At 34.8% G+C, this 27,141-nt stretch overlaps 1 protein-coding gene across 1 annotated transcript in view; it reads left to right on the top strand.

Annotated features, from left to right (window-relative positions):
- Positions 1-2,104: 2,104 nt before the first annotated feature.
- Positions 2,105-27,141, top strand: part of LOC128200042 (uncharacterized) — a 29,764-nt gene continuing 4,727 nt past the window's right edge. Inside the window, exons 1-5 of the mRNA XM_052892006.1 lie at positions 2,105-2,267; positions 15,956-16,015; positions 17,103-17,165; positions 25,975-26,070; positions 26,784-26,921. Coding sequence (XP_052747966.1) covers positions 16,013-16,015; positions 17,103-17,165; positions 25,975-26,070; positions 26,784-26,921 — 300 coding nt within the window. The 5' untranslated portion in view covers positions 2,105-2,267; positions 15,956-16,012. The remainder of the gene's footprint in view (positions 2,268-15,955; positions 16,016-17,102; positions 17,166-25,974; positions 26,071-26,783; positions 26,922-27,141) is intronic.

Raw genomic sequence — 27,141 nt, 5'->3', positions numbered from 1 at the left:
CAGTTTATACCGCTACCGAGATTTCCATTCCATTTTTATGCATTAAAAAAGGTAATGTAGGTTAGGTTAGGATTGGTTTTGCGGCCAGTACAAAACAAACCACAGAGTTGACCATAGACAAAACACTATAGAGAAAAGTAGGTTAGACTAGATTTGGTTTGGTGAAAGATCGAAAATGATTTTTTTTTTATAAAATCTATATATTTATACCAATTCATTTTAACAAACTTAGGATTTACTAGTTAAACCTAAGGACAGGTTTACTTTTCTATTTATATTATAAACGCAGAAGCTTGTAAGGTTAGATGTTTATGTTACTCTCACGCATAAACTACTGAATGGATTTGAATGAAATTTACATGGGTAAGTTTTTCCAATGGTTGATAATAAAATAGCAACCCCGCCTGTGTTAACGGTATACGCTGGTAGAACACCAATGAGGGATGATAGGTGAGGATGAAAAGGCAAGTCCATGATGATGATTACACCTGGGATTCAATACAATGGTGTCCAGGGGGGGGGGGATACGTGAAGATTGACCTGACAATGGCTAGCAATGGGGCTGGTAGTCTGTATTACTAGCAATCCCTTTCCTCCCAAACGGATGGGTTATATCCTAACTTAGCTTTATGCACTGTCTCATGAGGGAAAACATAACATTCACCTTTATGTATTACTATCTGAATTCCGCGGCTTCTCCGCATTTTCAGTTTCATTTATACATTCATATACAAATTAATTAAAAGTGTAAAACGAAATTGATCCGTGTTGTAACCTTCTGTCTTGGCAAAAATAGAATAAGAACTGAAGACCTTAATCTATGTTGACAAAATTTAATTACTTTTTTTAGATAATATTTGAATTTCGAACAATTAGTTATTGAAAGAAATATGAAGAAATAATTCTCTTGGAACTGCATACAATCTTGTAATCTTCACGAATATACGATAGTTTAGAAATGTGACACATTCACATACAGTTGAAATTAGCAATTAATTTGCCGGAAGACATTCAAGGAAGCGTTTAAAGATTATACCGTAATTAACTATTCGATTCGCTAATTTCCCCTGACTAATAAATTATTATTGCAATACATACAGTTTAATGTATTTTAGGTATTTTTTTATAAAACTTAGAATGGCAAACAAGCTGACGGCCCACCTGATGGAAAATAGTAACCGTCACCTATAGACATGAGCAGTACCATGGACATAACAGAGTATACTGTTTCGCCCGTGATATCCCCATGCGTTGCAATTCCTGAGGACTCAGGTATTATTCCTCTGTACCCTGTAAATTCTCGCCATATCACACCCTTCAAATCGAAACACAGCCATGAAAACACAACTGCTTCACGGTAGAAACACGAATGGCACAGAGGTACCCAAGCAATCGACTTTTGTACAACATCTCCCTCTGGTAAATATTATTAGGTAGAATCGTTCTTGAGTTTATCCCTTACAAACAAACAAACCAATCTTTCCTCTTTATAATATTAATATAAACAAATATATGCTTTACGCCTAAGAAACGTAATGTTTTTATAGATAAAAATAGATTAGGACTCAGGGACTGATCCGACTTCATCCGCATCTACCGTGTTCTATTCCAAGTGAATTCATCACAATGGGCTAACTGACCTGTTTATTCATTCTCATCTATCATCCCTCACTGGTGCCCTGACAGCGAATACCGATGACGTAAACGGGTATACAATTACATTATCTCATAAAAAAATAATTGTGACTAAATCTTTCATTTTAGTTAAAAAAAAATATTATTAAAATCAGTTTGAAGTTGCTGAAGATACCCGAAGACGTCGCGTAACCGCCGACACAAAAAAGCAGCTTCTCGGAAATAAATTTACCCACGACTGTAATTCCTATTGAGACAGTCAGATCCATTTGTCGACTGTTGCCGTCGTGGTTAACGTAACACACGACAAAAGCAGTAAACAAAGATATTAAATGAGAAGCTTACTAATTGCAAAATATATTATAGTTAAGTGCATTTCTTCTATACATCCTACCACTACGTATTTGTGATTGGAAAGGAAGCGTGGATTAGATTTGCGCCAGTCGACTAAACGCGCGCGAACACGACAACCGCCGTGGCATTATACGAAGAATTTCTACGTCCGCGTAGAAAAAAAAAATCGACACGATATGAACGGTACAGATTAATTAATCGATAGTGAATTTAATTTTATCTGTTTTTGTTGTGCGTGATTTGTTATATTTAATCTGTGAAGTTAGAAAATTCGTAGAGTAAGTAATTTATGATTAAAAAATTTGAGCTTTGAGTATTCTTTTAAGCAATTTTTTTTCGACAAACAAACAGAACTATACTGTAATATACAAAAATTGTCTAGACCAATACGGACTGGTATTCTCACGAATAGAAATATTTGTAGCATGCCCAAATCGAACCTGCAATTATCAAGAGACGAGACAGTGTGATAAACCATAATACTTCCCAGGTTCTCAATATTATGTTTTTAAAAAAATAATAATAGTTAGGGGGTTAGTTTGCCATCTCCTCTCCTTAAGAGGGGAGATGTGAATTTTCTAGAAATTTAAAAAATAATAATAAAGAATACAACCAAATGCAAATCTCTATTTAAAAATCGAAAAAATTTAAAAATATAATCAAAAAAATTATGATAATTAATTTGTTTACAAAATTTACATATTATAATCTAAGGTACATGTATATTTAAAAATGGTTACTAAGTCAGAAAATTAAAAACAATCTACTACCTAGATCTTGGGATTTTTTAATCGAATTGCAACACCAAAAAATGGCGCGCAAATTTTTTTTTAAAGAATATGTGTGACCTGTTTTAGATACTTGATGCCAAAAACCTGTCTCTACTTACCTCTTATAGTTCAGATTGTCTCCTTTATTTTTTATGGAAGACAATTTAATTATACCCAGGTCAGTAAACATATCCCGGTCCCGTGACTTCGCACGGGCAAAAGTTAGTATGATACAAAGGAACATTTATGCTGGAGCTTTGTTTTATCTATGGCAAAGACAATAGAAATAATACCACATTCCATAAAGTACATTTACGGGGTCGTACCCCTTAGATAATATATCTTCTTTCGATCTACTCTCATTTTCTGCTCTTACATTGATGAGATTATGCACATGTAATTGCATATAATGGATAATGTAACACGCCACGAGCTAATATGTGTTTGTTAACTGCATATTGTCTTAAATGGTACATTGGCACGCTTTACGTGCAATTATCAGATACTAGCGACCTGCCCCGGCTTCGCACGCGTAGGTAACATATTAGTCATTACCTTTAAAAATCCTATAGCTCTAATTATTATGAGAGAGTAACAACAGCCATATGCGGGGGAAAGGGATTGTTAGTAATGGGGTCAAATAGTCCCATTACTAGCAATATACCCTGTCAGATCGACCTCCACGTGGTTCCTCCTGGAAACCATTGTGGCTAATTCTAGTAGAATTCGTCAGAATGGGCTAACTGACCTGCTTTCATCCTCATCAGTTATCTATTACTGGTGCCCCGCAAGTGTATACCGATACCCACCTGCGCTACCGGGATACACTGGCGGGGCACCAGTGAAGGATGATTGGTGAGGATGAAAAGGCAGGTCAGTTAGCCCATCGTGATGAATTCATCAAAAATTAACCACGATGGTTTCCAGGGGGAACCGCGTGGAGGTCGACCTGTTAGGGTATATTGCTAGTAATGGGTCTGTTGGATCCCACTACTAACAAACCCTGTCTCCCCAGTTACCATACCATTATCACCCATTATAAAAAAACAAAGTCATATTTTATTATATTTAAAAAAAAAATAGATGTACAAGTGCAACGTGGGGGCAGAGGCTAAACTAAATATCATCATCATCATGTCCGCCTCTAGCTGTTCACTGCTGAACATAAGCCTTCCCATTTGGAGGTTTTGCCAGTAGTTGCCACGCTTAGCAGGCGGATTGGCAACCGCAAATAAATGAAATACTTAAATATTATGCCCCACAAAAACCGACTTCAGTTGTAACAAAACTAGTTGTTATTTTGATCTAAAAATTAAACTAACTAGGCCGATTTTGATAAAATTTCTATTGGATCAATCTGCTATTAATATTCTTTCACATAAAAAAAAATTACCTAATCGGTATACAATTGACGAAATTATGAGATGACAAATTTAAAAAAAAATTACAACCGAATTGGATGATACAAAAGGATGTTCTCATCCTTTTCGAAGTCGGTTGATTTATTTTCTTTTTTATTTATTTAAAGGAACACCATATTGCATTATAACATATGTAGCAATAAATTGTGTTTCAACCGTGAAGCAGTTGTGTTTGCATGGCTGTGTTTCGGTTTGAAGGGTGGGACTTGGTGTGAATTTACAGGGTACAGAGGAATAACACCTGAGTCCTCAGGAATGGCAACGCATGGGGGATATCATGGACGAAACAGTATACTCTGTTATGTGCATGGTACTACTCATGTCTATAGGCGACGGTTACCACTTTCCATCAGGTGGGCCGTCAGCTTGTTTGCCATTCTAAGTTGTATAAAAAAAAAAATACTTGAATAATAGTTATTTACTTAACATTATACTAATGTCGTGAGTGTTTTACACGATTTTTTAATTATTTTTTTTTAAATAGGAGACAGTTACCACTTTCCATCAGATAAGCCGCCAGTTAAAGCGCAAACATGTTTAACATTCACCTTAGAATATTTACCAGTTTATTTCCCACGGCTTTATCTGAGGAATTAACAAAAATACTACATACCTACTAATCTATAGACATAATGCTTGTTTGCCATCTCAGTGGTATAAATATGTATATAAAATTTTCGTGTCACAGTGTTACTTGCAATACTTTTCCGAAACGGCTTAACCGATTTTGATGAAATTTTCTATGCATACTCGGTAGATCTAAGAATAGATCTAGAATGTTATCTATTTATATAATCTTAGGTGATAAGAGTGGCCCATCCAACGTTCCAAAACAATGTTTGCCAGGTCAGCTAGTCTAGCAGGTAATAGCCCTTAAAATAAAAATAAAACGTATAAAATTTCGTAGTTTCGCTACCGAGCGATTAACAAAAGGCTTCGAACTAATCTAATCTGTCAAACCCCATTATAAACAGCCCTCTTTCCCCATTAGTGTCACTAGAATGTATTAATATATAGGTATTAGTTATATAAGCCTCAAAAATCATTATATTTATTTATTTATCTATTCTTTATTGCACAATAAAATTTTGTACAAATGGCGAGCTTAATGCCATATGGCATTCTCTACCAGCTAACCATTGGGTAAAAACAGAAAGCGTATGAAGGGCAGATGTGGTGAAAAATATGTGACAATTACAGTAACACATTAAGGCAATACACAATATAAATATAATATACACATAAGAAATGCACATATAATACATAAACATTACTTTTAATATATATGGATAAATTAGTACATAGATATATATATATATATATATATATATATATATATATATATATATATATATATATACACATCTCCATTGCTATTCAGCGTGGAAATGCAGCAAGTCTCCTAGGTACCCTACCAGTGATCTTAAGAAATTTTTTTATCTTTAACTATTTAAATTTATAAAAAAAAAAATATTGATATTTTAGCCTAGTCTTCATTTGGAATTATCTCAATTCGACAATACATACATACATATACATAAATTAAAACAACGATAAGCATTATGAGATATAATAACTCTCGAGTAACCTGTAACTAGAGCTGGTTTTGTTGACTCAACAAATAATTAATAAGTCTTCTTTTAAAAATACCCTTACTTGATGCTCTGCGTAGATCTACAGGGATTCTACTCCAAAAGCTGATAGCGGTGACAGTATATAAGACAGTATAGTTATATATTTCTGTATCTCTATATCTCTATAGGTATTTCACTGTTTGTTTTGTTTGAGCGGGAATCAAACACCAACAAGATTGCCAATAATCTATATATTAATACGTAAAGCAAAAAATTTGTATTCCTTTTTACAAAAATTGTGCGGACGGAAGAGTATGAAATTTCGCACACTTATAGTTTATATAGAGCAAGAGAAGAATGCTATAATAATATTTTTATTTTTAATTACGCATAAAAATACATTAAATCAATAAAAAAAAAACATTACGCACACACTAACATGTATTTCACATACGCATATAAACTCATTTATTTATTGTTAAAGTCTATGGTCAAATTGAGAATAGATTAAATTTGTTTGTCTTTAACATGATTTGTCTATAGTCTTACTGAATGACAAACATAAGCATAATAAATTAATTTATTACAATTTTTTTTTTATACAACTTAGAATGGCAAACAAGCTGACGGCCCACCTGATGGAAAGTGGTAACCGTCGCCTATTGACATGAGTAGTACCATGGACATAATAGAGTATACTGTTTCGCCCATGATACCCCCCATGCGTTGCCATTCCTGAGGACTCGGGTGTTATTCCTCTGTACCCAGTAAATTCACGCCATATCCCACCCACAATATGTTATGGTCGAATTTCGACCACTGGGCGACCACTAGTGTAAATAAATATTTCTTTTTATTTATTATATATATAATAATTTCGTTTTCATTAGCAAAATGTGTGAAACGGTTTTAGCAAATGCAATAAAAAATCGCACTAGATTGATGTGAACGCCGCATGCTATGTCATTAGGGTTGTCATTAATTAGTTTATTTTAAACATTTGCGTTGTTTACACATATTTTAAGTACACAATCAGGACTTGAGATATGTAGATACAGTAGTACTTACATACTTATACAGGGTGTAATAAAGATAACAAAGATACTACTTATGATATATTTTGTTTCGTATTTTTTTAGGACGGCCATAAGTTGAACTATAAGATGTTTCAAGGTTATCCATTCATTACCGGATATATATATATATATATATATATATATATATATATATATATATATACTATAAACTTTTTTCATCGCGTTAAGTCCCGATTGTGTCGCTGTCTGTCCGTCCCTATGTACGCTTAAATCTTTAAAACTACGCAACTGATTTTGAAGCGTTTTTTTTTTAATAGATAAAGTAATTAAAGAGAAAGGTTTATATGTATAATATAGTAGAGAAACACTTATAATTTTAGATATTTCCAATGTGATGAGATGAAGTGTGCACCCGTGCGAAGTCGGGGCGGGTCGCTAGTTTATTTATAAAGTAACATGGTACTGATATGTTTTTTATACAACTATAATTTAATTTTTAGCATTTGAATATGAAATTTTTCAATAATTCTGCGCACAATTGAGAATACAAATACAGCTAAATAGAATGTGCAAACACTCGTCTATTGTATTTTTTTACATAAAAATAAAATATAATTCAAATTTGAATTTGATTGCATTATCAATATGGCGATGTACAAAACTGATTGAGGATTGCTACGTAATTATTTATTTTTGCATTTATTATTGTATTAAATCTCAGTCTGATAGTAATTAATTTTTACCTACAATCCTTCGACATTTAAGCGAGGCGTGGAGTGGTACATATGACCTTTACTTTTAGACCACATTACCTGTTTACCATCAGATGGATTGTAGTTACTTTTCTATTATTTAGATTAGCCCTATAAATATATATATATATATATATATATATATATATATATATATATATATATATATATATATATATATATATGTATTTTTATTATTACAAAAAATCGACAGCGACAACCCTATTAATATAGAATCGGCGCCGACGGAAGTTAACAGACGTAGCAACCGAGTTGTGTGTTCCGTAACGTAACATTATTTATCATACATTTATTTCCTAGTGTGGTCTATACATATACCGATCGGTGATACATAGCCGAAAGTTATTATAAATCATATGTTTAACCGACTTTAAAAAGGGGAGTTTTACTAAACTTGGAATGATAAACAAGCTGACGGCTCACCTGATGGTAAGTGATAATCGTCTTATAAACATAAACAGTATTATGGACATCACAGAGTATACTGATACCCCCATGATACCCCTCATGCGTTACCATTCCTGGGGACCAATATGTTATACTTATCCTGCAACCCCACTTCATTTCAAGTTTTTATTCTATTCAAGCATTTTTTCATTACCGTCATTGCCTATATGGAACGCAATTTTAGTCAACGTCAAAATAGGACACGAAACTCAGCAATTATCTGTCCACTGCTGAACCTATACCTCCCTCATAGACTGAAAGGAAAGGGATTGTTAATAATGGTGTCTAACTGATCCATTGTTAGCAATACACCCTATCAAGTCGACCACGATATGGTTCCCCCTGAAAATCATCGTGGTTAATTCTAGTGGAAATTTGTCACGGTGGACTAACTGACCTGCTTTCATCGTCACCCCCATAGACTGCCATAAAGAATGGTCTTCAGCCAGCTGCGTCCACTCACTTCCTGCAATGCATTTGAGGTCTATCTATATTTATAGACAGGTATTTTTATTATTAAAACTTTTATATTCAAACCAGAGGGAGACTTTGTACAAAAGTCGATTGCTTGGGTACCTCTGTCCCATTCGTGTTTCAACCGTGAAGCAGTTGTATTTGCATGGCTGTGTTTCGGTTTGAAGGGTGGGATATGGCGTGAATTTACTGGGTACAGAGGAATAACACCTGAGTCCTTAGGAATGGCAACGGATGGGGGGTATCATGGGTGAAACAGTATACTCTGTTATGTCCACGGTACTGCTCATGTCTATAGGCGACGGTTACCACTTTCCATCAGGTGGGCCGTCAGCTTGTTTGCCATTCTAAGTTGTATATATATATATATATATATATATATATATCTTTTAATTAAAAATTAACCAATTGCCTTACGTACATTAATTAGTCAAAACTAATTCAGATAATACACGTAAGTCAATCCAGAGGGTCTACCATGAAATGTTTTCCGAAATTTCGGAGCCAAACGAAACACAAATTTGATGTTAAAATTACATAATACATGCCGTTTGGAAATATTAAAAATGTTAAAATATTGTTCCTTTGGACTTTTATGATAGGATGTATGACGAACGAAATGTTAAACTCCATTTATTGGTCCAATTTTGGTATAAACAAAAACACGAAATTGAGTCCAAAATTTCGGTATTTCATTTCATGTTAGACCCGCAGATACTTTTTCTAATTCGAGATTAACTTCACACATCTATCTTTTGATTTATCACTTACAACACAATTTGAAAGCAGCGAGAGGATTGCCGTGTTAAAAATAATAATTGTACATTGTTCGGCCATTTTGAATTGTATGTAACAAAAGTTCTAATTAGACAAACTGACAACTTTTATAGTTTACGCAACCGAGTGAGAGACAGTAACAATGGTGTTATGCGGCTACTGTTTTTTAGGTGTTATTAATTTGTGATATTCTCTTTAAATTTTATAATATGTCTACATATTCATTAGGTTACATATTATTGTAATTGTTTATATTTTACATAATTTTATTTTTAGATAAAAAAAAATCAGTTAAAGAAAGCTCTATTTCAAAATGTCTCTGAAAAAAATATTTATTTACTTATATTATACCATTTATAGAGTAATATATTATATATATTTTTTAAACTTTATAAAAATTCTCACCTCCCCTCTTAAGGAGAGGAGATGGCAACTGACCCCCGGCAGAAGCACAGTAGGCCGGGGTTCAAGGCCCCAGGGAGAGAAACCGGCGTACAATGCGGGCAAAATCTTTGCTTGTACCGCTTTCTGCATCTTTCCCGGGAGTGAGCCGCCTCGGAATCCCAACCGTCTGAGATGTTGTTCCAGACTGGTTGGGATAAGACCGTTCACCGACATAACGATTGGAATGATTTCGGTGGACGTCATCCTCCACATTTCGGTCACCTCGGGAGTCAGGTCGAGATATTTTCTCTTTTTCTCGGTTTCGGCTTTATATATATTATTATTATTATTATTATTATGTACATATATTATTCTTTGTGTGTAGATAGATAGATATATGCATTACTTACAGCACACAGATAATAACAGACATATATATTAAAGAGAGGGGGGAAAGGGATTGTTAGTAATAGGGTCAAATAGTCCCATTATTAGCAATATACCCTGTCAGGTCGAACTCCACGCATGGTTCCCCCTGGAAACCATCGTGGCTAATTCTAGTTGAATTCGTCAGGATGGGCTAACTGACCTGCTTTCATCCTCATTAATCATCTATTATGGTGCCAGCCATTGTATACCGATAGCGCAGACGGGGTTACCGTACCATTATCACCCATTAAAAAAAATACATTAAAGAGATAAAATAATGCATATATAAAAAATATATACATATATATAAAACAAGCAACAGTTTTCTTTTTTCATGCGTGTGCCAAAATAACACAAAATGGTCACAACTCTATTTATTGTTTTGCCCTCAAAAGAGCAAAACACTGATAATCTATATTATAGTTATGAAGTACAAAAGGAGCTAAAGTAATCTACATACATACATATCTGTATCTGTCACGCCTGTCTCCCATTAGGGTAGGCAGAAACAATGGAACGCCAAATGCTTCGATTCAAACAAACCTCTAAAGTAATCTCTTCCGGTAAAAAGACGGTAGCTATTGGCGCAAGAAGTGTAACTAATAAAAAAAGAAAAACACCTTAATAAAACAGATGCAAATAATGATATATAAATAAATATATTTACATACATTTACATATTATGCATATTGTAATATTATTCATATATATATAAATATATATATGAATTACATTTAAATAATCAATTACGACATTCACGACTTAAAATATCTATTTTAAAATAATATTACCAAAGAGGGTTTTTTTTAATGGGTGATAATGGAATGGTAACCCCGCCTGCGCTATCGGGATACGCTGGCGGGGCGCCAGTGAAGGATGATAGGTGAGGATGAAGCAGGTCAGTTGGCCCATCGTGACGAATTCAACATGAATTGTTTACGATGGTTTCTAGGGGGAACCACGTGGAGGTCGACCTAATAGGGCATATTGCTAGCAGTGGGGCTGTCAAACTCCATTGCTAACAATCCCTTTCCCGTTACCAAAGAGGGTTGACGTCAGGCAGGCGGCCGGTCGTAAAACTAAAAACCAAATCTTTTTGTAATATGGATAAAATCATATTACGCCGACACTAAATGATTGGGATAAGGAATAATAATAATGTGTATGTATATATATGTATATGTTTGGTTGTATGTGTTTATTTATGTATGTATATGTATATGACTATGCTGTCACAGATATTATTTTTTACAAATCTATCTTTTTTAACGCGCCACCTACCTATTTATGCTTTAATTCTTTCTACCCAAAGGTTGTCTGGAAGAGATTGCTTAGCAATAAGACCGCCTTTTGTACTACACTATACGTATTGAAAATTGTTTTAACAAATCATGTTATGCAATAAAGAGTTAAATAAATAAATAAATAAAATAAATAAGGGTAGGAAGATAATGATTATATTTTTAGAATTACCCGTTTAAGTAATAATTAAAAAATTAATAAAAAAAAAATTGAAGATGGATTTGTTACTCTTTCTAGCAAAAACTATTAAATGGATTTGAACGAAATTTGGTGCCCGAATAGGTTAACTAAGCGAGAATATATAATACTTTACATACTGATATACGCGGACGAAGCCATGAAATACGTCTAGTATTCCAAAAATGGATGTTGAAATTGCATTAATTTTCTCACTTTCTAAAAACCACAATTTCCCTTCGTTTATTTGCGGTCTAGGTTCTAGCTAATTTATTATACATTTAATGGGTTGTTAAAAGATGACGAAAAGGTCAATTTTTTGTGTGTAAAATAAGTGAATAAATAAAAAATATCTAACTATAAATAAGCTCTAAGTCAAGAAAGTATGATCACCATCATTATCCGTCCACTGCTGGACATAAGCCTACCCCATAGACTGCCATAAAGAACGGTCCTGAGTCACCTGACCTAAATACCTGACCAGTTACATCTGGATTTTGTATGTTTATGTATGTATTTATTTGTGTATATATATATATATATATATATATATATATATATATATCCATTTAAGAACTGAGCTCTTGGCGCTCTTGTCGGTGGATCTCTATATATATATATATATATATATATATATATATATATATATATATATATATATATATGCATATATATTTGTTTATATATAATAGTGCGCCACCTACCTTTTCCTCTACCCAAAGGCTGTGTGGAAGAGATTGCTTAATAAGGCCGCCTTTTGTATCATTTCTTATTACAGTTAAATGTATTTACTATTTTAAAAATGGTGCACCATAAAGTGTAAATAAATCTGGATTTTGATTGTTTATTTTAATTTATAAAAAAAAAAGTCACGATAAGAATGTCAAATAAAAATGTCTTTTTCAAACGACTTCATAAAGATGATTTCTCAATTTTATGTTTTTTTTTTTTTACTTTTATGACCTCATAACTCTAGCAGTTCTGTAAATCGATCTGGATTTTTTTATCTGAAAGTATATACTTCCAGTTTGATCCCGTTGAAATTTTATCAATTTCAGTTGCAGTATTTTTTTTAAATGGATGATAATGGAATAGTAACATAGTAGTAGTATAGGTGATGATGAAGCAGGTCAATTGGCCCATAGTGAAGAATTTATGAAAAAACAATCAAGATGGTTTCCAGGGGGAACCGCGTGGAGGTCGCCCAATCTCTTTCCCCCCTAGTTTTCAGTAGTGTGGTTTTTAATTTAAAATAACTGGAATTTTTAAATCCAAATAATTTATTTTGCCACGAATGGAGTCGGTTCATGCATGCATGCAAGACTATATTATAGCTACTATATCTACTTTATATCAACATATTTCTATTAGATTCGTGCTAGAAATCCAATTTAGTTTCCTCTTTTATTATTTTACTTTATTTTGATACAAACATTTACGTAATATCAATATGGCCGATTCCGTTTGATTTATCTACAATGTCCGTATTTAATGAATAAATAATATGTATAGGCGTTATTTATTACCTCTCACTATTTACGTAATGGAAAACGAGTTAAGTTATTATAGCACTTATGCAGTTAAGTATTTAAAGAGTTCTGTATTAAAGTTGTTAAGTTTAAACGGGCACGATTCGGTTGAAATTGGATTAATTTCTTTTTTTTTTTTATCAACACCATTATTAATTATTTGTTCGTTTATATTTTTTTATGGCTATGTTATGCCATTATGCCATCCATATATTTTAATTTGCTACTATGTTGTAACCCATAACAGACCTTGAGGGGAAGGGATTGCATTAGTAACGTGAACTACCAGTCCCATTGCTAGCAAAATGCCCTGTCAGGTCGATCCTCCGACTCATGTTGAATTCCCAGTGTATAATTGTAGTGTAAAAAAAACCAGAATGGGCTAACTGACCTACCTTTTCATTCTTGTGTATCATCCCTCACTGGTGCCCCGTCAGTGTACATCATTAGCGCGTGCAGGGTTACCATTCCATTATCATCCATTAAAAACCCATACCAGATCATCCAGCATCACACTATATTTTGTGATGTTCACGGTACTGTTCATGTCTATAGACGTGGTTTACCACTTTCCATCAAATGGACTATCACATTATCATTCTAAGTGTGATAAAAACTATTTTATATTATCTAGTAGTCCTCTATTAATTTTATAAAAACTGAAACGATTATAAGAGAGCCAAATTTTTTTTTTGTAGTGTAGCATAAAAAAAAAACACTTCTTGCGAAGCCAAATTTGTTTGTAACAATTGAATTTGGAACACGATTTTGCGTTCTTAATTTAAATATTTTTTTATTTGAAACCTTCAAGGATATACTTATAGATTTTATCCAAAGAAAATTTTATGATAAATCGATTGAGTAGATTAATTAATTAATTTATTTATTTATTTATTACATCCACTGGGTGAGCCTTACAATCTTCCAATACGCCCACCCAGGAAAGCATGAATACAACAACATATAAAAAAAGGAATGTTACACATATATAACAAGAATAATATAAAAAGACTTAAACAAAAACGTCTGAACACAAATACTCTGTGGTCACCCGACGAAACTCCAGCAAGTTGGAGGCAAATACATCCAATTGCGGATACTGGCTCAAAATATCATTGAGTAGTTTCAATGCAAGAGATAGGGGAGCCTGCTTAGCGAATTCTGTTCTTCGTAATGGAACATCGAATAAGTACCGTCGACGTGCTCGCACGTAATATTTGATTGAGTAGGTTTTGTCACAATTAAAGTAAGTCGGCTTTTTTTGTTGAGCCACGATATTTAAGTTTACAATTCGTTTATCTACCAAGATGTTCGGTGTACGTGTGATAGAAGACTGCTTTTTTTTTTTCAAGCGAGTTAAAACCTACTTGTTACGTGTCGAATTAGATAAATTTACTTTTTTTGTGTTCTGAATTTGAATGCGGTGAGTGTCTGTTATCGCCATAACTCATTGTAGTAACCAAGGAATGTAGGACATAAATCTTTAAGCTTTTTAATATACATTTAACAATAATGCCGCCTTATCATAATTATGCAACTTTTACTAGTGTATTTGTCTATCTTTGAGTATATAGCGTGTCTTCATACAAATGTTTCTTTATAAGGTAGACAAGTTTTATATCCATGCTATGTTTTTATGTATGTTTCACGGCTCTGGATACAAGTTCTTTTGAGCCTCTTCATTAAAGTTCGAAATGTCGAGTCTTGTCACTTTAATAGGTGATAATGAAATGGTAATCCCGCCTGCACTATCGGTATACACCGATGGGGCACCAGTGAGTGGTGATAGGTGAGGATGAAAGCAGGTCATTTGGCCTGTCGTGACGAATTTCACTAGAATTAACCACGATGATTTCCAGGGGGAACCGCGTGGAGTTCGACCTGATAGGGTGTATTGCTAGTAATGGGAAAATTAGACCTCCACTACTAACAATCCCTTCTCCCAGTCTTGGCACTTATATTGACAGACAGAAGATTGACATTTGCAACATGTTTAATGGGGGGAAAGGGATTATTAGCAATGGAGTTCGATATTGCTAGCAATATGCCCTATCAGGTCGACCTCCACGTGGTTCCCCCTGGAAACCATCGTGCACAATTCTTGTTGAATTCGTCACGATGGGCTAACTGATCTGCTTTATCCTCATCTATCATCCCTCACTGGTGCCCCGCCGGTGTATACCGATAGCGCGGGTGGGGTTACCATTCCATTATCACCCATTAAAACATGTTTAGTACTAAGAACAAGTTCTGAAATCTTTCAATTAGTACCTTTTAGTACACATGTCATCAATTTATCATTATTAAATTTTCTCAACAGTTATATGCCGCGTGTATAATGTTGCCATAATATATATTTATTACTCATTATAAAGGTGAAAGTACGCTGTAAGGTTAAATTTTTATAATAAATATATTTAAAATAATCAGATAATCTATATAATCTAAGATTTTCATACTTATTTTATATTCATGCTATTAAAATGTAAATAGTGGGTGTCGTAAGACGCGACTTAGGCGAGGAAGCATAACAGAACTAGGATGGACAGCAGCGTCCCACTTAAAACATCGCTAACATCCTAACTGCGTTTGACAATATGGCTGATATGACGATGAAGGGCTGTTTTACAAGTAGTTGTCACGTTTGGCAGTCGAGTTGGCAACCGCAGTGTGGCTTTTAGTGATGTTTTAAGCTGGGCCGCTGCTGCCCATCCTTCCACCATAAGCTCCCTTAGTCGCCTCTAACTATACATACGGGAAAGAAAGAGCTGTCCTATTCTATGTCGAGGACCTACACGGCTTGATGTATAATGTAGGTATATGAATTTATTACATTTTCACAAATTTTACAATTATTCCTCTTTTGTTACAGTTATTGTCTTCAAAGAGAAAAGGAAGGGGATATCTGTGACTGCAGTGGCGTGGAAACATGGTGATTATTTTAATGTCCTTATAGCCTAAGATCCCACCGCTGAATTCTGCAAATGTGAAACTTCTAAATGAGACATGGTTTAAATGAAAGATTAGCATAAATAAAATACAATACACCCTTGGGTTGCTTGGTCTAAGTTAATCGCAAACTGGTGTCGCCAGGAACGGCATCGCATGACCCTTTATTCGTCATGGGTGTCACAGTATACTCTGTGATTTCCATATTATTGATCATGTGTTACAATAATTTATTTTATTAAGTGATAATCGAATAAATAATCATGATGAATTCACCTGAAATTAAAAATGATAAATTCAAGTGCACACCGCGGTGAGGTCGACCTGATAGGGTATTGCTAAAGATGGGTATGTTAGCCCTGATTACTAACAATACCTTTCTTCCCTCATGTTTTTCGATTACCACTTCTAATCAGATAGAAAATTAATTAGTTTAGTTAGTTACAGTTTTAAGTATCATAAAAAAGTCCAGTATATTTTACAGGAAACGGGATATTATATATTCAGTTATTCAATGCAAAGACGGGAAAGTTTGTGAAATTGAGTCGATGCGATGTTGCGAACCGACACTATTGATACGCAGCGAAATAGGTTACTAAAACAAGTATGCAAATTTTTAAATAAATTTAATGCATATGCAAATTTAACTAAGATATAGTTGAATATAATTATGTATTATATACATACTAGATACTTACTAATATTATAAATGTGAAAGTTTTTTTTTTTATACAACTTAGAATAGCAAACAAGCTGACGGCCCACCTGATGGAAAGTGGTAACCGTCACCTATAGACATGAGCAGTACCATGGACATAACAGAGTATACTGTTTCGCCCATGATACCACCCATGCGTTGCCATTCCTGAGGACTCAGGTGTTATTCCTCTGTACCCTGTAAATTTACGCCATATCCCACCCTTCAATCCGAAACACAGTCATGCAAACACAACTGCTTCACGGTAGAAACACGAATGGGACAGAGGTACCCAAGCAATCGACTTTTGTACAAAGTCTCCCTCTGGTCTCTACATTATTGCTTGTAGCTATATTTTTTTTTTTATTTCCAGTGGGTGCGATTGTTGGTGGCATTCAGTCTGTCTGCCCACGCGTGGACACAGCAAACAAGCGCCGTAAGTCCAGTCCATAATTAATAAAAATATTTTTTATTTGAGTATAACTTCATTATAAGCATTTTTCATCGACGTTAAAAAACGAGGAGACTCTCAATTTGATTGTATATTTTTTTATACTTATTTCCTTAAAATTCAGAACCTGAAAACTCAGAATCTATAGCATAGAGCATGGACTTTCAAAAACGGGTCAACTTTTTCAGCTATTTGTCAAATTTGGTGCTTGTTTTTTTATCAGTGTTCTATATACTTACGCACATAATGTATCTTAAGGTATCTATATTTAATAATTTAATAAATAAAATGAGTTTTTAGACATTAAAATATACAAAATAAATTTACAAGTTGTAAAATAAACATAATTATTTATCACGCAAAATTGTATAAAAAAAATTAACTCGCCTTAATCGAAGCATTTGTATGGTAACACTATCTGTATAAACTAAGCTCAGAATCTTAAAACTCAGTCACTTTTTTGAATAAATGAATATACTTTATTTGAATTATACAATATAGGAAATAAGCAATAATGATACAGTTATATAAGTACAGTAAGGCGGTCTTATTGCTGAAAGCAATCTTTTTAAGATAACCTTAAGGTAATGAACTAATTGTTGTACAAGTAGGCATGATAATATTGTGTAATTAAGCAAGTTTGGAATACCAACCTAAAACATCAAGGACAATAATTATAAGTATATATTATTAAGTTTAAAAACAAAATTAATCTTATTTTTATATTAAACTGAATGATTCCATAGAAATTTTATCAAAACTTACTTGTTAAATATCTAATATATAAAATTCTCGTGTCGCGGTGTTTGTTACCAAACTATTCCGAAACTTAACCGATTTTCATGAAATTTTGTGTACATTTTGGGTAGGACAGAGAATCGGCCAACATCTATTTTTCATACCCTTCAATGATAAGGGTGACCCACCCCCATTTTTTTTTATTTTTTTGTCTATTTTTTTTTATTTTTATCTTATTTTGATTTGGCATTGAAAAATACATACAAATTAAAATTTTCACGGTTTTTCGTTCAACCCCTGTTTTTCAATCGCTCGCAATCAAGGCTTGCAAGATGGCAATCGAATATATAAATTGTAGTAGGATAAATTTTCAAGTATAATTCTCGAAATAACGTATATGGTAAAACAACGTTTGCTGAGTCAGCTAATTAATTTTATACGAATCTATCGCCCAGTTCGAAATGGAATTATAGCTAAGAAAAACAACCAAGTAACTCGATTGTTGTTTTTTGTTTTATAAGAGAATTGAGTTTAGAATTTATAATAATTAACCTTTTATAGTTACTGTGCCCGTATATTATTATAGTATGTACTCCTAGTCTTTAATTATGACTTCGTGACCGGAACACATTGAATGACCGGGATAAAAATGTCCAGGGTTGCCAGATTGCGAATTTTTATTTTTACCCAAATGTCAAATATTTTTCTCCAAATTGGTACAATTTTTAAAAATTGTACCCAATCAGATAGTTGTATTGTTTTTCACTATATTGTGTTGTTTTTTTATGCAACTTAGAATGGCAAACAAGTTGACGGCCCACCTGATGGAAAGTTGTAACCGTCGTCTATAGACATGAGCAGTACCATGGACATAACAGAGTATACTGTTTCGCCCATGATACCCCTCATGCGTTGCCATTCCTGAGGACTCAGGTGTTATTCCTCTGTACCCTGTAAATTCACGCCATATCCCATCCTTCAAACCGAAACACAGCCATGCACAACTGCTTCACGGTTGAAACACGAATGGGACAGAGGTACCCAAGCAATCAATTTTTGTACAAGAAGTATGAATCTATAAATATCTTTATCATTTCCATATTATATTCTGTTCCATCACACTTACATTCGAATAGTTACTCAAGAGAATACACGTTTATGCACTATCAAATTGCATATTGCAGTATTGAGCAAGTAAAGTGCATTAGGTTATTAGTTCCTCAACATCTGTTCCTTATAGCTGTTACTCAACGGACAGATTTCGAATAGTCGTAGGTAAGTAGAGGGACATCACAGTATATACTATGATGTCAATGGTACTATTGAGACTATAGCCCTTTCAGACCTGAACGATACGGGCGTGAGTTGTAACTTTAAAAAACTCTAAAACCGCGCGCAATTCATTTTTACGCACGAAGCTGAAATAACATGATAGTGAGATTCTAGCGTGCCGGCAAGATGGCTTGGCTCCAAAACACGAAAATATATTTAATCTAAAAGGTAAAAAAAACTTGGGTCTGAAAGGGATAGGCGACGGTTACCACTTTCCTTTAGGTGGGCTGTAAGCTTATTTTCTCTTCTAAGTCGCTCAAAAAGTCCATAACCGTGGCAGCGTGGTGAACCTGATCATTGGACTACCTATGAACACAACAATGTCTGGATCATACATCATACTCGTGAACGGATGCTGCTTAAAGAGGCTGGTCTGTTCAGGAGTACTATGATTGATTACAAAGTCTTTATAAGTAATTTATTAATGCAATGAAATGCTTTCAAATTATAAAAATCTAAAATTGTTTGTTTTAAATTTCTTGCCTTATTTCTTATCAGTTGGAATTGCATTCCGGATTGGGCCGTAAAGAAAACAATTATAATAAGATACTATTTAAAATATTTATAATTAAGTTTAGTCAAATAATTATGTCGTGTCGTCACGGCATGAAATGGGTCATCCCCTCCTTTCCTGTTAGTATCTTAAGAGGTGACTAAAGGAACTTAATGGTCCAGAAATGGGCAGCAACGTCCCTCTTAAAACATCACTAAATCCTAACTGTGGATGCCAACTTTTTTTTTTAATCTACGTCCAACTTGCCTGTCAAGCGTAGCAACTACTGACAAAAACCTTTTTTGTTTTTGTACAACTTAGAATGGCAAACAAGCTGACGGCCCACCTGATGAGGTGAGCCGTTTCAGTTTCCATCAAAAGTGGTACCATCGCCTATAGACCATATGAGCAGTACCATGAACATAACAGAGTGTGTGTGCATGGCTATGTTTCGGTTTGAAGGGTGGGATATGACGTGAATTTACTGAGTACAGAGGAATAACACCTGAGTCCTCAAGAATGGCAACGCATGGGGGGGGGGGGTATCATGAGCGAAACAGTATACTCTGTTATGTACATGGTACTGCTCATGTCTATAGGCGACGGTTATCATTTTCCATCAGGTGGGCCGTCAGCTTGTTTGCCATTCTAAGTCGCATAAAAAAAATCGAAGCTAAAACAATAGGTATTTTTTATAATTTTCCCTCTGTCTACTTATCCAATGATGCGGACGAGGTCGCGGCTAAAAACTACTATAATAATATGGACACCAACAATGGAGTTACAGACGGATAATTAATTTTGTATAACATTATATTTTTAAACATAATAGGAACACTTTCACTGTGAACGCAAACTAGTTCTGAGAGCTTCACGAGCTTGTTGCGTAACATAAGGGCACTTGCTGCAACTTATTGAACATTCAACTAAGACTTAAAGTTAACATTATGTAAATGTTTTGTTGTACACTGGCTTTTGCCCGCGACTTCGTACGCGTGGATGAAAGTAGGTGACCACTGCCAATCATAATACTGTTAATTAATAATATTATAAATGCGATAGTTTGTAAGGACGATTTGTTTGGTTACTCTGTCACGCAAAAACTGCTGTACGGATTTGAGTGAAATTTATTACACGTATAGGTTATTATATTATACTTAGGATAATTATATATACATATACAAACATATAAACATTCACTCTTATATCGTCGGGCAAATTTGCAAACCTTGCAACTCTAAAAGGACAAGAATTAATCTGTAAAAAAATGGCCATAAATCGTAAACGTACCAATTAAAGACGAGACGGGGTTGCCAGATATCATTTTTTATTATTACCCAATTTTTTATATTTTTTCTCTAAATCTTTCATAAAGACAAAGTTAGGTCGATTTTTCTTTAGTTTTGCCGGCCCCTACTTTTAACTTCTCTTACTCTCTGTTTTTCTAACATAATTTAATGGGAGAAAGAAGGAGGATTGTTTGAGGATTGATTGAGGAGTCCCCATCGCTAGCATATACTCCCCGTCATGTCGACCTCCCCGAGGTCCTCTCTGGAACATTCGTGGATAATTACTATTGAATTCAGCACGATGGGCCAACTGATCTAACTTCAGCCTCATCATTCCATCCTTCACTAGTGCCCCAATATTGTGTACTAATATCAATTAATTAAAAAATGTAATTCAAGTTATTCAGAGTTTACAAATGTAAACAACGATATAACAATTTATTACAAACATTGACAAGCTGAAGCATTTTCATATCATCTCTTTAGAAAAACGCAGAGATTTTATTGACATTTCTTTTGGTTTTAAAATACTGACGCATATAATAGATTGTCCACAAATGCTTCAATTGTTTAACTTTCGTGTTCCCTCTAGAATACCTCGGAAACAGATAATACCTTAATGTCCTCCGTTAAGAAGAACAGTGTTAGGAGCCAATTCGCCTGTACCCAGATTATGTAGGATTCTGAATGCTCACAGCGATCAAATTGACATCAATTTTGGACCCACCAACAGCAGATATAGCTTATTGCGGAAAATCTTAGACATAAGTTCTTAATCTACTTATTATTCAGATAATCTTACTGTTATTGTTAATGATTTATTAAATATTATAATAGTGCATGTGGTGTTCGCGTATAAAAGATTTTTACATTAGGCAAAATTATTTTTTGTGTTATTAAGTTGCATGTAAAATGTAAAAGTTGTATGTGAACCTTATTAAATAAATAAATAAATATAAACAATTTGTTTAGTGTTGTTGTTCCTCTAGTTTCACTGAGAGAATGTATTTACAGTTCCGACAATAAACTATAGCAAGATATCCCTTACCGACTTTCGCTCGTTTAATGCAACATTGTATATTACCCACTGTATTGTTGGCATCTGATTTGCGTATTGGCAGCACTTCCTACGTTCATTTTGTTCTTCCGGCCTTTATCTGCGCCTTTGAATCTCACTCGTCTATGAATATATTAAAATCTTTGTGATTTACGCGTATTATGTCGATATTATCCGTATATCCGTTTCGATGTATTTTTTTTTAATGGATGACAATGAAATGGTAGTTCCCGCCCGTGCTAACGGTATACACCGTCGGGGCACCAGTGAAAGATGATAAGTGAGGATGAAAAGAGATATCAGTTAGCCCATCGTGATGAATACGCTTAGAATTCAGCACGATGATTTTCAGAGAGGGCGACGTGGGAGGGCGACGTGGGTGGGCGACGACGTACGACGAGGGAGTATATTGCTAGCAACCCTCCTTAATGTATTAGCCGTATGGACCCGGCATTGAAAAGGCCACCTCTTTCTTTCCCGTGGGTGTCGTAAGAAGCGACTAAGGGAGGGCGCGGGATGGGCAGCAGCGTCTAACATCTCTAAAAGCCTAACTGCGGTTGCCAACCCTGCTGCCAAGCGTGGTTACTACCGGCAACCCCCCCCCCCCCCCCCTATAGTGTAAGGCCTATGTTCAACAATGGACAATCTATCAGTATATCAGTCGTTAATATAATAATAAAAAAAAATATTAATAGGGGTCTTAAAAATGTATGTGTAAATATTTATGTATTTGTATATATGTACGTGGGTATATATACGATTGAATACGATATAATAAATTATGTACCAACTTAAGTTTGTATAGTTCTTTTGCTTCAAAATTGTCACAATATTGTACACCGCTCTACCCGCTGATATTAATGCTCCTTTCCACTTTGGGTGTTGCTGGAAGAGAACTCTAACAGAGTTAAGCTCGCCTTTGTACATTTGCTTACCTCTGTCATATTTTTATGTAATATTACTGTATACCCCCTTTCTTTTCCCATATAAGCTCCTTATTTCTCTTATTTACCAATTTTCTTTACACATTTCCAACATTCCCTTCCTTTTTTCCTCAATTCTTTCCTCCATACCGTTGGTGGCGGAAACCACCAACAAATACTTTCCCAAAGAGGGTTGACGTCAAGCAGGCGGCCGGTCGTAAAACTATAAGCCAAATCTTTTTGGATAAAAACATATTACGGCGACCACAAATAATAATTGGGATACGGGTAGAAAGAAACAGATTAGTGTGTACAATTTATATATAAATGAAATGTGAAAGATATTAGAAAGCGGCTTATCAAAACCTATATCTGGAGTGTAGTTTTGTATGGATGCGAGACGTGGACATTAACTCGGAAGGAAATGGATAAACTTAAAGCCTTTTAAAATGTGGTGCTGGAGAAGGATGGAGAAAATTAGCTGGAGGAATCGAATTAGCAATGAAGAGGTCCTACTTAGGGTTAAGGAAAAAAGACAAATTATTAGAACTATTTGGGGACAGAAGAGGAAAAATGTTGGGACACTTGATACGACACGACGAACTTATGAACATTATAATAGAAGGTACGATAGAAGGAAGGAGGGGAAGAGGGAGACCGAGACATAGTTACATCGGGCAGATCAAGGAAGGAGTTGGTATCGTGTAGTATCAAGAGGTGAAGAGACTAGCTGAAAATCGTAGTGAGTGGCAAGAGCTCCACCGACAAGAGCGCAGCCCTTAAATAGGATAGATAGAATAACAATGGGTTAATCAATAAAAGTTAAGAGCTTATCATAATTGGAAAGTATAGATGACTTTGTTAACAAGATCCCGTGCACCTAGCCCGGCCACTTTCGTTCGCTGCCTTTTTTCTGCGCGCACCACTTTTACCCGTCTAGTTCCGAAGTTTTACTCGCATATATAGACTGACAGATACACATACCGCAAACTGGATGCCGTGCCCTAGGCTTCCTCGGTACTTCGCTTTAATATATCGCAGCATGACGTGGAACTTTCAGTTTCAATTTATATTATAGACTAGCGCTACACCCTGCCTTTGCGTGGATACCGTTAACTTATACAAAAATCCAATTATACGTACAAACCTTTTACTGAACTAGGTCTTATTTTGCGAAAGTCCATATTACTAGTTAGTCCAATAGAATTTTGTTAAATTCCGCTATCATTAGTATGCGTGTGCAACATGTGCGTGGACTGAATAACGGTCGGAGATTGATGACTAATATAGAATGTCGTAGAACGTCTGTTAATAGTTATAGCAGTCACTTCTTAAATGTTGGCAGTCATGAGCATAATAATGGTAGCTAAATTAAACAAAATAATTTTAAAGCAGTTTCATGGTATGGTAACCCCACCTGCGCTAACGACATATACTGGCGGGGCACCAGTGAGGTGTGATAGGTGAAAATGAAAAGGCAGGTCAGTTAGCCCATCGTAATGAATACACCAGGAATTCAGCACGATGGTTTCCAGGGGAGACCATGAGGAGGTCGAACTTATAGGGCATATTGCCAGCAATAGGACTGATAGTTTGCATTATTAACAATCCCATCCCCCCCCCCCTCTAGCGGTAGGTATTAGGTAGGTTGTTCCGGCTTAGGGCCACTCCTTTCTTTTCCGTGGGTGTCGTAAGAGGCGACTAAGGGAACTTAATAACCTAGGGATGGGGAGCAGCGTTCCTTTTGAAACATCACCAAAGCGTAACTGCAGTTAAACCCATAACTGCTGTTGCCAAACCATCATGGTACAGAGGAATAACACCTGAGACCTCAGGAATGGCAACGCATGGGCGAAACAATATACTCTATTATGTCCATGGTATTGCTCATGTCTATAGGCGACGGTTACCACTTTCCATCAGGTGGGCCGTCAACTTGTTTGCCATTCTAAGTTGTATAAAAAAAAAACTGCCAAGCGTGGTGGCTACTGGCAAAACCCCGCTTATGGGGGAAACCTATGTTTAACAGTGGACAGTTAAAGGCTGATACGATACAATTCTACGATTAACGTTTTTGTTCGCTAGCAGTGCAGTTTTTAAATAATCAAAAATATTGAGAAATCTTCAACTTCATTCTTTTTAAAAATTGACAGATAATTGTGGTGTTGCCATTAAAAAATAACTTCGACATTGCTATATTTCGATAAGCAATATTTAATAACGCAAAAAGTAATATAAAATTTTGCTTTTTACGTTCCTTTTTGCGTTTATTCAAATTGTTGATAATTACTCCTCTCCACCCAAAGGTTGCTTGGAAGAGATCGCTTTTAGCGATAAGGTCGCTCATTGTTTTTTCATTGTGATTATTTCTTGTAATCGTTTATATTGTCTATAGGCGACGGTTACCACTTTCCATCAGGTGGGCATCAGCTTGTTTGCCATTCTAAGTCGAATGTAAAAAAAAAAAATATAATAAGTTTACTATTGTAAACTTTTGGAAGAAACAATAAAGGGTATCTATCTATCTATTTATTTTGTTACAAGCAATAGATTTATATACCAAATAGGGCTATTTAACATTTGTGATTTATAATCGAATATGAAATCATCGATATAAATAATAATTTATTATAAACGAAATAACCGGGATAATGTGCGCTTCTGGCATTTGGCACGTGTCCGCTTGTGAGTTTTTTACAAACATGGTAATTAATATAAATTGATCGCTTCCATGTTCTTAATAATTATTGTAATTAACTCTCACTTCGTTGCATAGGTAATATTTATGTAATACATATCCACAATATATTCCACGTTTTTGTATAAATCATTAATACGGATGACTTTGTTTTAATTAGTCGCTTGTAAAGATTTTATTACGATGTGCGGTTTAATTGAATAGTTTTGGCCTACTTACGTTGGATTGAAACTGGTCGTTAGTAAAAATCTGTTTTTGTTACAGAGGGTGCAACAGGGCGGCACTAGTTTCGAGTGGGGCTGGCGTCTCACGCCCAAAGAGGGGACTACCGTGGGACATTATTATGTGAAGCTACCTCAGGTAATCTATACAGATCAATTGACTTTGAAACGCTTGGAATATTGGGTTAAAATACTTTTATGTATTATTGTATATCAATATTAACATCGTACTGTGGTCCCGGCATAGAATGGGCCACGCTTTTCTGTCTCGTGGGTGTCGTAAGAGTTGATTAATGGAACTTTGAAGTCGAGGAATGGGCAGCATCGTCTCTCTTAAAACATCTCCAAGGCGTAGCTGCGGTTGCCAACCCGCCTGCCAAGCGTGGCAACTTCTGGTAAAACCCTCCTTATGGAGGAGGTCTATGTTTAGCCGTGGACAACTTACTATATATGGCACTTAAAACACAAAACGTGGATACTACTAGCAACCCACCCCCCCTCCCCCTCTTCTATGGGGGAGGCCTATGTTCAACAGTGGACAATTAATTGCTGATATGGTGTGGTGTTATATCAATAACCCATTAAATAACTTGTTTAGCAAATAGTTTTTTTTTTATCTATTTTTAATAAGTACAAATATTTTTATTGTTGCCAACAATAAACGTTTTTTTTTTATTTTTTTCTTTCGATAAGTATTTTCAAATTATTGACTATTATTACCTACAAGAGAATTAACATTTTTATTTAGGACCTCTCAGATTTAGTTTAAGTCATTAACTCACTGAAGCTACTGTATTATTATAATCTACATAATATTAAAAAAAAATAACAATTATTATGTGTAAAATACAGGCGGAGCAGCATGTGCGGTACTCGGCAGACGACAGCGGCTACCACGGAGCAGTCGCGGTCAACACCAGCGACGGTCACCATACCCACATCACCAACATCGCTTTGGGAGACAAGGCCATAGAGCTCAACACGCAAGAGGTATCTTTATTAATTATGAACAACAATATAATGCTGTTGATATTGATCTAAGATTCGGTTTATAGTTTACTTATGGGGTTTAGGATACTTCAAATTAATTCCATTGATGTATTTTTAAAAATCCCCATAAAGACGACGATAATCAAGAGTATGAAGAAAAATCTAACTCAACTTTTTTTTTTATATAAAAGTGGTAGCTTCACTGGTAAAAGTATTAGCC

This window comes from Galleria mellonella, unplaced genomic scaffold (assembly GCF_026898425.1).
Source record: "Galleria mellonella isolate WM207_F2 unplaced genomic scaffold, CSIRO_AGI_GalMel_v1 utg146, whole genome shotgun sequence".
NCBI lineage: Eukaryota > Metazoa > Arthropoda > Insecta > Lepidoptera > Pyralidae > Galleria > Galleria mellonella.
This window is presented reverse-complemented; position numbering and strand designations above follow the sequence as displayed.